The following is a 15,633-nucleotide window of genomic DNA, read 5'->3' as shown; positions in this document are numbered from 1 at the left end:
GTAATTACAACGTTTATTTTTTATTAAACTCATGATATTTAATAAAAAAATTAAGTGAGGTAAACTACCTTAGCCCTCAGGTCTAAATGCGTAAAAAGAGAAGCGTGTGTATTCCCGTAATATGAGCACCGTATTTTCCCGCATATAACCCGCAGACGCATACACACCCCGTGTCAGCATGCGAGCTCGCATGCTGACAAGGGGTGTGGCCGACTCAAGCTACATAGAGCGACATTAACCTGGGGCTGCTGCTACTGCTGATAGCGGGTGGTGGTGGCTGCTGATAGTGGGTGGTGGTGGCTGCTGCTACTGCTGATAGCGGGTGGTGGAGGTGGCTGCTGCTGCTAGCGGGTGGTGGTGGTGGCTGCTGCTGATAATAGGTGGTGGTGGTGGTGAGGGCTGCTACTACTGATAGTGGGTGGTGGTGGTGGTGGCTGCTGCTAGCGGGTGGTGGTGGTGGTGGTGAGGGCTGCTGCTAGCGGGTGGTGGTGGTGAAGGCTGCTGATAGCAGGTGATGGTGGTGGTGAGGGCTGCTGCTAGTGGGTGGTGGTGGTGAAGGCTGCTGATAGCGGGTGATGGTGGTGGTGGTGAGGGCTGCTGATAGCGGGTGGTGGTGAGGGCTGCTGATAGCGGGTGATGGTGGTGGTGGTGAAGGCTGCTGATAGCGGGTGGTGGTGGTGGTGGTGAGGGCTGCTGATAGCGGGTGGTGGTGGTGGCTACTGCTGATAGTGGGTGGTGGTGGTGGTGAGGGCTGCTACTGCTGATAGTGGGTGTTGGTGGCTGCTGCTGCGAGTGGGTGGTGGTGGTGGTGAACGCAACTTTGAAGGGGGCGAGGGTCTAAACCAAACAAACAGGAGAGAGGGGGGCACCATCAGTCGAACGTGGACTCGCCGCCCACACGCCGGCTGTGGCGAGGACGCAGCATCTCCTCCCTGCTGTCGTTGCCGCTCCACTCAACGGATGCCGAAACGGCGAAGGAGGCGGCTTCAACGGCGCAGCACAAACACAGCAGGGAGACGGCTTCTTCAACTGAACAACGAACACTACCAGCCACCATGGTCACCATGATATCGCCGCGTCCTGGCACCCCACGGTAGCCCCGCAGGCGGCTGGGCGTGACGGTGAGCGGCTCGGCAACGGGAAGAGTTCGCGAATTTAAATCCTGCTCGTGCAAAACAAAAGCAACGGTGCATTTTGACGGTCAGCAGGTGAAGACCCCCCCCCCGCTCGCTGAGCTGCTGCTGCTGCTAGCTGCCAGCTGCCGATGACGACCACGAGGGACGATGACCGTTTGGCCAAATGATCCCGTTGAAATGTAAATTTGCCGACGGTCTAGCGACAACGTAACCGCGTCGTTACGGGTCAACGCCACCACCTCCCCGACGACAGCGTCGCCAGGCAGGGCGTCCTCCCCGACGACGGCGCTTCACGAGCCCATTGGGGGAACCGCGGACGCGTCGTCGTCGACGTCGGTGACGTCCACGGTCACCACGGTGACGGCGCTCGGCGAAGTCGCCGCCCCTCCGGCGGCGTCGTCGTTGTCGTCGTCGCTGGCGGCGGCCGCCCACACCGTCAGGTAGTGGTGGCGGCGCTTCTCGTAGTCCAGGGCCTTCGCCGCGACGCGTATTACGCCTGGGCACACGCGGCACACGCGACGCACGTCTGTGAGACGGAGAGACGGAGACACACGGACGGGGGAACCCCCCCACGGCCCGAGGGGACCGCCGCCTGCGCCCCGCGCCGCGTCTCTCACCGAGCCTCCGGTCGACGTCGAAGGCCCCGAGCTCGTTGCCGCCGGCGATGCCGTAGCTCACCGCGCCCCCCCCGCCGAGGACGGCCGCCACGGCGACGACCACGTTGCCCGGCGCTGCGTCTTCCGGCACGGCGGCGCGGTAGGCCAGCTGCCGGAACGCCGGGGCGGCGGCGACGCCGCGCTCGTCGTCGTCGTCGTGCAGGGACACGGAAATCACCGCAGTGGAGGACGCCGTCGCCGAGGCTCCGCCGCCGCTGTGGGCGAGCACCGTGAGGTTGTAGACGTCGCGGCTCTCCAGCGGACGCTTGACGGTGATGACACCCGAGCGGCCGTCGATAGCGAAGCGGTCGCCGGCAGAGTTCAGCAGAGAGTGAGTCACCCTGCGGTGGGGGCCTACAATACACGGCGACAACAACAACAACGGCCGTTCGCCACCGAGTGGCGGCGACGTCACCACGGCGCTTGTGCCAGGCCAGGTGCACGTTGGGGACACGTGGAGTGTCGAATGCCCGCCGGCAGGAGGTCACGGGGCAGACCCAGCAGGTGCCACGGGTTCACTGACCGAGACAAGTGGCCGATGCACCACCTGTGCCCCCTACTTTGCTTCAGCCACCCGGCGCTCCGCTCGTTGTTGTGAGTGTCGCTCCTCCGCCCTCCATTGTTGTTGGAGGGCGACTGCCTCCAACTGCCCAGTAGCGTCCTTCACGAGCCTCCTCCACAGAGGCCGATCTTGACACCGCTGGTACCGGTCATCGGCAAGTCCACTCAGCTCCACATCCTCCTGTACCACATCACTTCATCTCTTCGCGCCCGTTCAGCCCCCTATATCCGGCCAAACAGGAGCTGCTTGGGCTTGCGGTGGCTGGGCCATGTGGGCTACACGACCGAGCCAACGCAGTCTTGCCTGCCGGAACTCACCGATAAGAACATGTCTAGATTGCCAAAGATCCCATGTGTAGCCTCAGGCTGTAGGGGCAAGTGCTGTAAGAGAGCAGCACCTATGAAGGCCGGCACCGTGGCACACGAGGGGGTGGGTGGCCAGCACCATGCCCGGCCGCCTTTGTCTCTCGAGTGGCGATGTTCGCCAGGTTCGTAGCGCTGCGCGCTAACCGCTACCCATAATGTACACACACACGCGCACATACACACTCAAAGTCACGCGTGGGCGCGTGTGTACGTCGTCACCGTCGCCACCGTCGTACCCAGGTCGGCGTCGACGGCGCGCGCGCTCGTCACCGCCGTCCCTACACCGGCGTGGCTCAGGCGCAGGGCGACGGCGCGGGGGGGCGACCCCGTGAGGAAGCGCGGGGCCGAATCGTCCACGTCCTCCACCCTCACGAGGACCTCCGCCCGGCAGGAGCGGCCGCCGCCGTCGGTCGCGGCCACGGCGAGCGCGTGGGCCGGGGCGGCCTCGCGGTCCAGCGGCGCCAGCGTGAAGAGCTCCCCTACGCGGGGCCACGCCGACGAGAGAGACGTTAACCACCTCGCCCGCTACACAGGAGGTGGACGTGAAATTTGATCACAACCCCGACGGCTGCGAGAGCGCGATGGAGAGAGCGCGATGAGCGTTACCGCTGACGGAGTCCAAGCGGAAGAGATTCGCTCCGGCACCGTGTAGCGAGTACCCGATGGTTCCGTTAGAGCCGGAATCGGAGTCACGGGCTGAAACCCTCAGCAGGAAGACTTGTGGGGCGACGTCCTCCCGCACGGTGACGTTGTACCACAGCTGGGGCACCGTGGGGCACAGCGGTAGTGCAGTGAGCCCAAAGGTGAGGGAGAGCCGGTAGTCGAGGCGACACTTATTTAACAGTAACTATAGCACAGGGTCTCTAACACGAAGGGGGTGACGGCCCCTTACGCCCGCCATCTGGGGAGGTGTGGCCTCTGGGCTATCGTGTCCTATCGACTGGGACCACGTACACTCTCAGCCCTGCGGCTAGGGGCCCTAGGGGGAGGCTACTTTGACCCAACCCGGCCAAAGTCCTTGGGTCCGACCACTTTCCCTCACAGCCCCGGCCCTTACAAGGACAGTGGGTCTGGGGGTTCCCAGGGTCCTACTCTAAGCCCGGTCTCCAGTCTTCAACTTGAGAACTGCGGAACCCATTCAGGGGTCCGGCTTTTATACTCCGCCCCTGGCCACGCCCTCTCCGCCCCTGGCCACGCCCTCTCCACCCCTGGCCACGCCCTCTCCGCCCCTGGCCACGCCTTCCTTCCAGAGTGTTCCAGGGGATCCTAGAATATTCCCACAGCCCCCTTATTGGGGTCTTGGGAACCCCGGTGGCCCACATACCACCCCCTACTGGCGTCTGTCCGCCAGTGCAGGTAAGTATACCGTGTGTTCATGGCGTTACAGCAGTACGGTGGTGTGGTAGGGTATGACGAGTCTGTGAGCCTGTGTGGCGAGTCTACGGTTACGGGCACCTTGTCACACACGGGGCCGTTGTCGTTGACGTCCAGCACGGTGACGGCCACGACGACCGTCCTCACCAAGGTGCCGTCGGTGGCCATCACCAGCACGTGGTGGCGTTCCTGCTCCTCCCGGTCGAGCGGCCGCTCCAGGCGCAGCGTCCACTCGCCCCCCCTCTTGACGGGGCCGAGGGAGAAGTGGCCCAGCGGGTCGCCGCCTGTGGCCAGCGTGGACGGGGGGTGGGACGCGGACGTCGCTCGCCGTCGAGACGGAGAGTGTGACGAAGAGAGTGTGATGAAGAGAGTATGATGGCGAGAGTATGATGACGAGAGTCGGTTTAATGCAGAGGCTTCCGCGAACAACTGTGAATGCGGTAGTGGGTTCACTCCAACACAACAGGTGTAGTGGCGTACTAGTAGACTACACTATACACTACTGCACACTACCTGTCAGGTGGTACGTAAGATCCCGGTTTTCCGGCGCGGCGTCCGCGTCGTCCGCCTGGACGACAGCCAACGCCAGGCCGGGCGCGGCGTCCTCCGGCACTCGGACGTCGATCACCGAGGCCGAGAACCGCGGGGGGTGGTCGTTGGCATCGCTCACGATGACGAGCACCTTGGCGACGGCCGGCGGGCGCTCGGGGCGTGCCGGGTCGAAAGCCTCGACGAGGAGGTGGTGCCGGTCACGGGCCTCGCAGTCCAGCCGGCTCAGCGTGCTCACCCAGCCGCTGCGGGCGTCCACCATGAAGAGCGGCTCCGCTTCTCCGGCGTCGCCGCTCTCGCGCAGCTCGACCAGGTTGTGTACCGGCTGAGCACCTCCGTCTCGGTCCGTCGCTGAGGGACGGGTCGGGGGGAGGATGGGGGGGGGGGTGTTGTATGTAGGCCCTTTTTCCAAATTGATATTAAGAATGATTTTGCCAATATTTGTTTTATCAATCATGGTGTCGCTTGGAGGCCAGATGGGGTGAGGTGAACACCCTCCCTCCCCTCACAGCAACAGCCTCTCACACACAACCGAGGGACGGAGATAAGCCATAAAAGAATCAAACCAGGGTGAGACTGAACAGATGGCTTAATAAATCAGAACACACGGACACACGTACAACCAACCCCCCCCCCCCCCACAGCACAGAGCGAAATCAAAGGAAGTTCCGATCCTTGGTGAGAAGGCGGCAGAGGAAGAAATTTGGCATAAGAAGAGAGACACGAGCCATACATCGTCATCACAGCTACCGGCGGCAGAAGACGGCGACCAACTAGCGAAGACGACAGCCAGCCACCGAGGTCGATCAGTCACCAAAGAGTTCTGCAATGTCAAGCCATCAACGTCGAGAAAGGGCGGAAAGCGCCAAGCATCGACCGAGCCAGCATCGCAGAGAACCAGCGGCACGCGCAATCGACACCGCCAGGGGAGAGCACGCCGCTGCGTCAACAGCGTCAGGCGGGGTCCCCCACCTGCCCTGCTGTTTCCAGGCCTCGTCCCTGCGGACACTTCCTCCCGCCGTGATATTTTCCCAGTAAATTGGTTAAATTGGTTACCGAAGAGTGGCAGCCCCTACCATTTGGAGCTATCTGTGTGACCCATAGACTACTCGCTCAGAAACCCATAGACACACCACACAGACACCCACACAAAGACGCGTTTGTTGACCGAGTCAGCCCAGCGCCGCACACGGTTGCGTTACCTCTCACTTGCACGAGCAGCACTCCGCCTGGCAGGTTCTCCAACACGGTGGCCTCGTAGACGCTCGACTCGAACACGGGCGCTTCGTCCTCCACGTCCTCCACACGCACCGTCACCGGGACCTGCGCCGTAACGTCGGCTCCGCCCCGCCGCCACGTGGCCCTCACCTCGAAGCGGTGGCTCCCCGCGGCCTCGCGGTCGAGCGCCCTCGCCACCACGATCCGCCCGTCGCCGGCGACCACCGCGAACGCGCCGCCCCCGGCGCCGTCATCCGCCACCCCGCTGCCGCCGCCGGGCACCGCGGCATACGCGGCCGCCTCGTCGCCCGCGAGCGCGGCCGCCACAGCGCCGACCACACTCCCCGCCCGCGCGTCCTCCGTGACCGTCAGCTCGTAGGCCGCCTGGGCGAAGGCCGGTGCCGCCGGGCCGGCGGGCAGCACGGCGACGGACGTGGGGACGGCGGCGACACGCCCGCCGCCGTCCTCCGCCACGACGAAGAACGACAGCCGCGAGCCCTCCAGGCCGGCGAGGCCGCCCTTGGTGATGACGCGGCCCGTCAGGGGCTCCACCTCCAGGACGTCCTCGGAGGCGTCCGGCTCCCGCCCCTTCCGGAGCGAGTAGATGACGGCCGCGTTCCTCCCCTCGTCGCGGTCCGTGGCGGCGACCCGCAGGACCGCGGTCCCCTTCGCGGCGCTCGCCGGCACTCCGCCGGAGTACTCGGCGGCGACGAACCGGGGCGCGTTGTCGTTCTCGTCCGTGGCGACGACCCTGACCGTGGCGAAGGCCGCCCTGCCTCCGCCGTCCCGGGCCACGACGCGGACGTCCACGGCCCTCTGCGAGGGGTCCTCCCTGTCGAGGGGCGCCCTCGCGAAGATCCGCCCGCTCCCGTCGACGGTGAAGCGCTCGCGGGCGAACCGGTTTGCGATGGAGTACGACGCTCGCCCGAACGCGCCCGCGTCGGCGTCCGTGGCCCGCACCGAGGCCACCGGGGTCCCCGCCACGGAGTTTTCGGGAATCTCCGCCGCGTACTCGGCCCGCTCGAAGGCGGGGGCGTGCCGGTTGGTGGGCCGCACGTCGACCGCCAGCGTGGCGTCGCCGACGAACGCGCCGTCCGTGGCCGAGACTCGGAGGTGGTAGCAGGCGGCCAGCTTCTTCCGCTCAAGTGGGACGGCGACGGAGACGACGCCCGTCTCGGCGTCGATGGCGAAGCTCGCTGGGTCGTCGTCGCCTGAGACGATGGCGTACCGCAGCCGGTAGGCGTCCGACGCGTCGGCGTCCAACACCCTCGGCGCGGCCACGAAGTGCCCGGGCCAAGACAGCCGGCTCACGGACGCCTCGTACAGCGGCCGCTCGAACACCGGCGCGTTGTCGTTCGCGTCCTCGACGGCGACGGTCACCGTGACGTCGGAGGCGAGGGGAGGGGAGCCGCCGTCCGTCGCCCGCACCGAGAAACGACGGAGCCGGCTCCGCTCGTGGTCCAGGGGCGCCGTGGTCACGACCAGCCCGCCGTCCGGGTCCACGTAGAATCCCTCGCCGCCCTTCTCCCCGTCGTCCACGATCTCGTAGCGGAGCGCCCCGTTGGGGCCGGCGTCGGTGTCGACGGCGCTCACCCGGACGACGGAGGTCCCCGGGGGCGCGGATTCGGACAGTCTGGCGGCGTAGGCGCCCCGCGCGAAGAGCGGTCGGTTGTCGTTGACGTCCCCGACGACGACGTCCAGGCTCGCGTCGGCGTGCAGGCCCGTCGTCGGGGAGGCGGCCCGCACCGCGAGGCGGTAGTTGGCCCGCGTCTCGCGGTCCAGTGAGCCGACGACGCTCACGACGCCCGTGCCAAAGTCGACGGAGAACTGGTCGAAGGGGTCGCCGTCGACGATGGAGAAAACGAGCGGCAGGCCCTCGGGACCCGCCGCGCGGACGTGAGCGATCGGCGCGGGCGGCCCGACGTCCTCGGGCACCCACGCGACGTGGGAGAGACTCTTGAATGCCGGCGCGTCCTCGTCGAGCACCGTGACCGTGACGCCGACCGCAGACGACAGCGGAGGAGTCCCGCAGTCTGTCGCCACCACGGTCACGACGAAATCCTTGCCCGACGCGCCCGGGGCGAAGCTCGTCCTCAGCAAGATCTCGCCGCCGGAAGGGCGGACGCGAAATCGGCCGTCGCGGTCGTCCCTCAACGAGTACCTCACCCTGGCGTTCTCGCCGACGTCCCGGTCGAGGGCCGCCACAGTGAGCACGGCGCTCCCCGGCGCCGCCGCCGCCCCGACAACGGCGCGGTACGGCAGGCCAACGAACGCCGGGGCGTTGTCGTTGACGTCTTCGACGGCCACCTCGACCACGGTGCGAGCGACGCTCGGGCGCGCCCGCGAGCCGCCCCTCACCTCCACCAGCAGCTCGTAGCGATCGCGCTCCTCCCTGTCGAATGTGACGCCGGCCGTCTCCAGGACGCCCGCCGTCGGCCTCATCCGGAACGCGCCGCTCGGGTCGAGCAGGTCGAAGACGAGCGGCTCGTTGAGGTCCCCCCCCGTCGCGACGACCGCGGCCACGACGGCGCCCGCCGCGCCGTTCTCGGGGATGCGCGCCGAGATCTTTGGCGGAACCCGCAGCCTGCCGCCGACCGCCCGCACGGAGACCTTCACCCGCGCGGCGCTCCGAAATTTCCCGTCGGACACCTCAACCCCGAGGTCGTAGCCGGCGGCGAGGAGGGAGGCGTTTCGCACCTCGACGTCCCCGGTGCGCGCGTCCATGGCGAACGCGCCGCCGACGTTTCCCGAGGCGACGCGGTAGGTCAGCGCGGCACCGACGTCCGGGTCGGAGGCCGCCAGGGTCAGCAGGCGGACGCCGGCGCGGGTCGGCACGGTCAGCGTCGTCTTGTACGCGGCCGTCGAGAACGCCGGCGGGCAGTCGTTGGCGTCCAGCACGGCGACCGTCACCTCGGCCGGCGCTTCGGCGGACATCCTCGGGCTGCCGCCGTCCGAGGCGGTCACCCGGAAGCGGAACTCGGCCGTCGTCTCGCGGTCGAGGGCCCTGGCGACCCTGATGGCCCCCGTGCGCGGGTCGACGGAGAAGTACTTCCTGGCTCCGAACTCGACGATCCCGTAGGCGACCGTCGCGCGCCCCTCGCCGTCGTCCGCGTCGGCGGCCCTGACGACGAGCGGGATGCCGTCCGGGTCCAGCACCGGGGTCCCCGCCGCCGCCTCCTCGCCGACGGCCCCGTGGTAGCGAGGGCGGTCGAAGACGGGCCCGTTGTCGTTCTCGTCGAGCACGCGGATCGTCACCGACGCGTCCGTCGAGAGGCCCGCCGCGTCTGTGGCCCGCACCGTCAGCCGGTACGACGGCGTCCGCTCGCGGTCCAGCGGCCGTTTGGCGGCGACGACCCCGGACGTCGGGTGGATGTCGAAGGCGCCTTCGGGATCGCCCTCCCGTATTTCGTAGGCGACCGTCGACCGGCCAGAGGCGCTCACCGCGAGCACGAAGCTCCCGGGCGCGGCCCCTTCGGCGACCTCCGCCGAGTAGCCGCCGCCGCCGCCTCCGGAGGCGAATTCGGGGGGGACGTCGGCGTCGGCGGCGACGACGACGACGCGGACGGCGGCATTCGTGACGCGGCGCGGGCGCCCCCGGTCCACCGCCCTCACCGTCAGCTCGTAGGCCTCCACCGCGGAGCCGTTCAGCTTCCTCGCCACGAAGACGACGCCCAGCGCGCGGTGGACGGCGAAGGAATTCCCCACGTTTCCTGCCGGGAGAATTCGGAGGAGCGGGACGGGCGCGAGTTCACGTCACCGAATCCGGAGGGAGACGCCGAGGGCAAACAACGCGGGGGAAACCGCGGCGCCCGTCGGCTCCCGAGCGATCCGAGTTGGGCCCGCGGCTCGCGACTCGCTCGGGGAGAGGGACGCGACGGAGAAACCATGACGCTGGAAACGTGCCCCTGTGCAGAAACTCCCCCCCCCCCCCCCCCGGGGCGGTTGGGAGGGGCGGCGGGAGTGGCAGCGGAAGCGGCGGTCACCGTATCTGATGCTATATCTGACGTCGGCGTTGGGGCCGTCGTCGCGGTCCGTCGCCGTGACGCGCACCACGGCGGAGCCCACGGCCGCCGACTCGGCCACGCGGGCCTCGTAGGGGCCGCCGGTGAAGCGGGGCGCGTGGTCGTTGGCATCGTCGACGCTCACCGCCAGCGTGGCGTACGCTCGCCTCACGGGGACCCCGCCGTCCTGCACCTGCTCGCGCGGGTGAGAGAAAGAGAGTGAGAGAGTGAGCGAGTGAGAGAGTGAGAGAGTGAGTGAGAGAGTGAGAGAGAGTGAGAGAGAGAGTGAGAGAGAGAGTGAGAGAGAGTGAGAGAGAGAGAGTGAGTGAGAGAGAGAGAGTGAGAGAGAGTGAGAGAGAGAGAGTGTGAGAGAGAGAGAAAGTGAGTGAGAGAGAGAGTGAGAGAAAGTGAGAGAGTGAGAGAAAGAGTGAGAGAGAGTGAGTGAGTGAGAGAGTGAGCGAGAGAGTGAGAGAGTGAGAGAGTGAGAGAGAGTGAGAGAGAGAGAGTGAGAGTGAGAGAGTGAGAGACTTTGACTTTTAAATAAACTTTATTGTCCAGCAGCAAATGCCCTGGACGGTTCCGGTGCTCCATTGCGAGAGTCGCCAATAAAAAAGCCAACAATGTCCGTGCGCGTCATCGCGCGCAAGACCATCGACACCAGCCACAGGCAACAACCTCGTCACCGTCAACACAAGCGCACATATCGAAAAACAACACCGTTCTGCAATGACACAGAAGCGGGAAAAAAACCGGGTCCAAAGTGCGAACCACGCGCCGCCCCCCCACGGTACGGGTGAACCCAACCACCAAAACCAAATCAAAATCGGTCCGCACGTGTCACCGCGTGCACATCCAAATGACGCAGCTGATCGCCGCCAATGCAGGTAGGTATACAGACCGCCTCAGTGGACGTGCTGCACACGAGGCACGCACAGCACACCTCCTGGCGTGGCCACCGCCAGCTTAGGTGGCTCACGGTCCACCGCCAGCCTCTAGTGATCGCGTGCGCAGAGGAAACCGTTTCGAGTCCGCGCGCGTCATCGCGCACCTTGCCCTTTTAAATCCCGAGGCCACAACGCTAGGTGTTGGTGTTGGCGGTGGCCGCAGGTGGGGGGCCCTTTAGCTGGGAGGAATACCTCCTCTCTGCCTTCCGTACTAGAGCCTCCACCTTGTCGGCTTCCTTCCGGCTGCAGACTTACCTTTGCGGATCCTTGCAAAGTGGTCACGCGGCCTGCATGAAGGCCAGCGCGTCGGGGAATTGCTCTCTGAAGGTGCCCGCGCGCCCCTTGAAGGGGTGTCGTACATAGTCAATGATGGCCCCTGGGTTGTACTCTATCCCCCTCCGGACTCGCGGGCGGCTCGTTTCACTTGTGTTCTCAACAACGTTGGACCTTAACCACCCGTCGACCCTGGAGGTGTTGTTGTTGTTGTTGTCGTTATTTTCGTTGCTGTTGTTTTTACAGTCGCCTTGTATGTTCTCTTGGGGCTTGGCGGCCGCCTCTCGTGTCAGGCCACCCCGAGCCGGGTTTTTCTTGGGCTTGGGGTGGTGTACCTCCGCGGGTCTAGCAGCCATCGCCCCGTCAGACGGGGAGGCGGGCTGCTCGTCTCTCGCGTGCGCCGCGGCACCGTCAGGTGTCACGGCACCCTTGAGCGCCGCGGCACCGTCAGGCGCGGCGGCGCCGATGAAAGTGATGGTGGTAGTGGTCGTGAAGCCTTCAATAGCTGTACCGGGGGAATCTCCATATGGTACAGATATAAAGGGAGGCTGATCGATGCCCGGGCGCGGTCAAGGGATGGCTCCCTATTGCTCAACCACGTTATGTATGCTGATGATTTGGTAATAGCTGCTCATTCAGAGGAGGAGTTGGAGACGCTGCTGCTGAGACTGGAGCGTGCCACTAAGAGGTGGGGCCTTACCATCAGCCCCACCAAAACTAAGCACCTGCCTTCGTATTTTGTACCATCGGACACTACACCCCCACAACTCCCAATCGGTGATGGGGCAGTTGTGGAGAGAGTGGAGAGTTTCTCATACCTGGGCAGTGTGCTTATGACCGGCTCCAGTTTAACAGCAGAGGTCTCACTCCACATCAGTCGAGTGGCAATATCTTTTCATCAGTTGCGTAACGCTGTGTGGAAGCTACCTGGTCTGTCGCTCCGCACTAAGCCTCAGGTCTTCTTGGCCACGGTCATTCCCACCCTTCTCTACGCTTGCGAAACGTGGACCCCCCTAATGGAACATCTTCGCCGGTTGGAAACATTTAGGCTGGCCTGCCTACGATCCATCCTGGGTTTAACCAGACTGGATTGTGTGAGGAGCTCACAAATCCTTGAAAGATCTAGGAAAGGTCCCATCGGTGAGCTCCTCCTGCGGGCAAGGCTGCGATGGCTGGGTCATGTAGCCCGCATGCCCAGCCACCGCATGCCGAAACAGATTTTGTTCGGCCGGATTGAGGGGGCTAAACGGGCGCGGCACGGGCTAGAGAAGAGATGGAGTGATGTGTTACAGGAGGACGTGGAGCTGAGTGGACTTGCCGATGACTGGTACCAGCGGTGTCAAGATCGGCCTCTGTGGAGGAGGCTCATGAAGGACGCTACTGGGCAGTTGGAGGCAGTCGCCCTCCAACAACTACGGAGGGCGGAGGAACGACGCTCACAACAACGAGCGGAGCGCCGGGTGGCTAAAGCACAGCAGGTTGGCACAGTAGGGGGCACAGGTGGTGCATCAGCCAGTCATCTCAGTCAGTCGACCCGTGGCACCTGGGTCTGCCCCGTGACCTTCTGCCAGCGGGCGTTCGACACTTCACGTGGCCTCAGTGTGCACATAGCCTGGCACAAGCATCGTGGTGACATCACCGCCACTTAGTGGTGAATGGCGGTTGTTGTTGTTGTTGTTGGTCTGCAATTCCGGAGCGGCCAAGGCTGGGTCCGGCTCCGACGGTCGCTCTGCTACCGCGACGTCGTCCGGCAGGTGGAGTCCGCCGTCGTTGCTCATCCCGTCCCGCGGCCCGGGTTCGCCGTCGCTCCCCGTCGCCGCTTCCGTGCGGTCCTCCGGCTCGCTGTTGTCGCCGGCGACCACCGTCCGCATCGCTGGGGCCCCGACGCGTCCCGCTGACGCGGGGTCGCTCCTTGCCCTCCGCTTCCTCCGCTAGGGAGGGGCGGACGGGCGGACGAAAACGTCTCCCTCGTCCTCGGTCGTCCGTGCCCCGCAGTCAGCTGCCAGGACGGCGAGATCACCCCGCTGCCCTCCCTGCTGCTGCTGTTGTTGATTTTGGTGTTCTTCTTGTTGTAGTTGATGGCGGTGCTGTTGCTGCGGCCGCTGCTGCTGTGTCTGCTGCTGCTCCGCCCGCCCCGTTGCGGGCGGAGCAGCAGGCGCGGCGGACTCGCTCGCCCTGTTCGGGCAGTTCCTCCGGGCGTGGCCGCTGCCTCCGCACCCGGAACAACGCATCCCCGCCGTGGATGCGTGTACTGTGTACACGTGGCCCTGCACCGTGTACTTTAAGTTAATGTCTAAGTCCGTGTTGCTGTCCTTCAGGACCATAAAAACCTGGCGCTGAAGCGACAATACGTGCGCCGACCCGGGGTCCCTCGTTCGTAGAGGCAGCAGCGTGACTTTCGACACCGCCGTCCCGTAGCGTTGGAGGTCCCGCAGCAGGTCGGCGCCGCTCAGAAAGGGCGGCGTGCCCGAGAGCGCCACCCTGACGGCGGGCGTGGCGAGCGGGGCGCACCGCAGGTGAAGCTCACCCACGGTGAGCCCCGTCTCCACCAGGCGCGCCGCCATCGCCTCCTCCGCCACGTACACCGTGACCCCTCCGCTCTGCCGCTGGGCCGCGACGACGCCGGCATAGCCGACGTCGTCGCGGCCACCGCGGCGGCGACGACGGCGATCCCGGACGGCGGAAAGGTGGCGAAACTGTTCCTCCTCGTGAGAGTCTCCAGCACGGTGCGCTGCACCATGGTGGTGGTCGGCAGCAGCCACACCTGCGCACGTGTTCGCTGTAGTTGTCGTCGTTGTTGTTGTCGTTGTAGTTGTCGTCGTTGTTGCTGTTCTCTGTTCAGCCCACGAGCCGCTCGGAATAAATTTTCCGGGACGACTCAGTGAGCAAAAATAAAGAAAAAATCAAAGGGAATAAACCATTACAAAACGAGGGGAAGAGCGATGTTTAAACTCCCCATCGTAACCTCTCTCAGGCTTGGCCTAATTTATGGAAAATCAGGCCCCCATTGATCCAGGTGAGCAGCGCGGAACTTCACCTGGACGCAGCCTCCTCCGCGCATGCGCAGAGAGAGAGAGAGTGTGAGAGTGAGAGAGTGTGAGAGTGAGTGAGTGATAGTGAGAGTGAGTGAGAGAGTGAGAGAGCGAGAGAGTGAGAGAGAGTGAGAGAGCGAGAGAGCGAGAGAGTGAGAGAGTGAGGGAGAGAGTGAGAGAGTGAGAGAGAGAGAGAGTGAGAGTGAGAGAGAGAGTGAGAGAGTGAGAATGAGAGAGAGAGAGTGAGAGAGTGAGAGAGAGAGTGAGAGAGTGAGAGAGAGAGTGAGAGAGTGAGGGAAAGAGTGAGAGAGTGAGAGAGTGAGAGTGAGAGAGAGTGAGAGAGTGAAGAGAGAGAGGGCTGAGCGGAGCGCTCGCTCCGAACGCCCCCGGACAGGAGGCTTTCGCGGCAGACGCCATTCTCGGTGGAGGGACGTGCTGGTTGCGTGCAACGTGTCGTCGTCCGACTGTGCCACCGCCGCCTGACATGGCCGGTCGGCAAGGTTTTGTGTCACCCAAACAAAATGTGGCGATTTAGTTACACGGCTTGTTTACGTGACAAACTACACTATACGCATTACTATGCAGTACACCGCACACTGTGGTCACCACGCAAGACGGTGGTCACGGCGTCGTCGTCGTCATCGTCGTCGTCGTCATCATCGTCGCCTTCGATCAGCAGTCGGCTACGTACAGTTGCGGACGAAGTTCAACGGACACACACACACGTACACACACGTACACACACACACGTACACACACGTACACACGTGCACACACACACGTACACACACGTACACACACACACGTACACACACGTGCACATGTACACACACGCACACACACACACGTACACACACACGTACACACACGTACACACACACACACGTACACACACACATGTGCGCACGTACACACACGTACACACACACGTACACACGTACACACACGTACACACACACGTACACACGCGCACACCCGGCGTGGAGTCACGTACTCACCATGACGGTGAGTACGTGGCTCCACTTGGCCTCTCGGTCCAGCCTCTCGGCGACGGTGACCTCGCCGGTGACGGGGTCTACGCGGAACAGACGCCGGCCCTCCACGGCGTCGCCGCCGCCCACGCCGACGAGGAAGAAGGAGAGCCGGGCGGCGGCGGCGCCGGCGTCGGCGTCGGTCGCCTCCAGCCGCAGGATCCGGGAGGCGCCGGGAGAGGCGTCCTCGGTGACGGTCGCCTCATAGAGGTCACGGGAGAAGCGGGGCCGGTGGTCGTTCACGTCCTGCACCGTCACCACCACCTAGCGGGGGGGGGGGGGGGGGTGAGTAAAGTGGTGATGCGGGTGGCGGTGGTGGTGGTGGTGAGGAGGAATTGGCAAGAGGTGCCGATGCACCCGGCACGTCTCACGCGGCCACCGCGGCAACCCCCGGCCTCGTGACGTCACCGCGTCGCCCTGACGGCCTCGTCACGCCCACCTTGTGCGACAGACAGACAGACACGCACACAGACACACACACACAGACACACA

The 15,633-nt window shown here is 64.8% G+C and overlaps 1 protein-coding gene across 2 annotated transcripts in view; it reads right to left on the bottom strand.

Annotated features, from left to right (window-relative positions):
• Positions 1-15,633, bottom strand: part of LOC142910216 (protocadherin Fat 1-like) — a 31,787-nt gene continuing 16,154 nt past the window's right edge. For both annotated transcript variants that reach the window (XM_076059915.1, XM_076059916.1), the window contains 9 exons: positions 15,109-15,405; positions 9,844-10,054; positions 5,845-9,570; positions 4,607-4,993; positions 4,175-4,377; positions 3,326-3,479; positions 2,956-3,198; positions 1,754-2,146; positions 1-1,632 (listed from right to left, as the gene is read on the bottom strand). In XM_076059915.1, coding sequence (XP_075916030.1) covers positions 1,427-1,632; positions 1,754-2,146; positions 2,956-3,198; positions 3,326-3,479; positions 4,175-4,377; positions 4,607-4,993; positions 5,845-9,570; positions 9,844-10,054; positions 15,109-15,405 — 5,820 coding nt within the window. In that variant the 3' untranslated portion in view covers positions 1-1,426. The remainder of the gene's footprint in view (positions 1,633-1,753; positions 2,147-2,955; positions 3,199-3,325; positions 3,480-4,174; positions 4,378-4,606; positions 4,994-5,844; positions 9,571-9,843; positions 10,055-15,108; positions 15,406-15,633) is intronic.

This window comes from Petromyzon marinus, unplaced genomic scaffold, assembly GCF_048934315.1.
Source record: "Petromyzon marinus isolate PM22_M1 ecotype Great Lakes invasive population unplaced genomic scaffold, UKy_Petmar_22M1.pri1.0 PM_G_Scaffold_14, whole genome shotgun sequence".
Lineage (NCBI taxonomy): Eukaryota > Metazoa > Chordata > Hyperoartia > Petromyzontiformes > Petromyzontidae > Petromyzon > Petromyzon marinus.
Note: the sequence above shows the minus strand (reverse complement) of the source record. Positions and strands in the feature narration are given on the sequence as shown.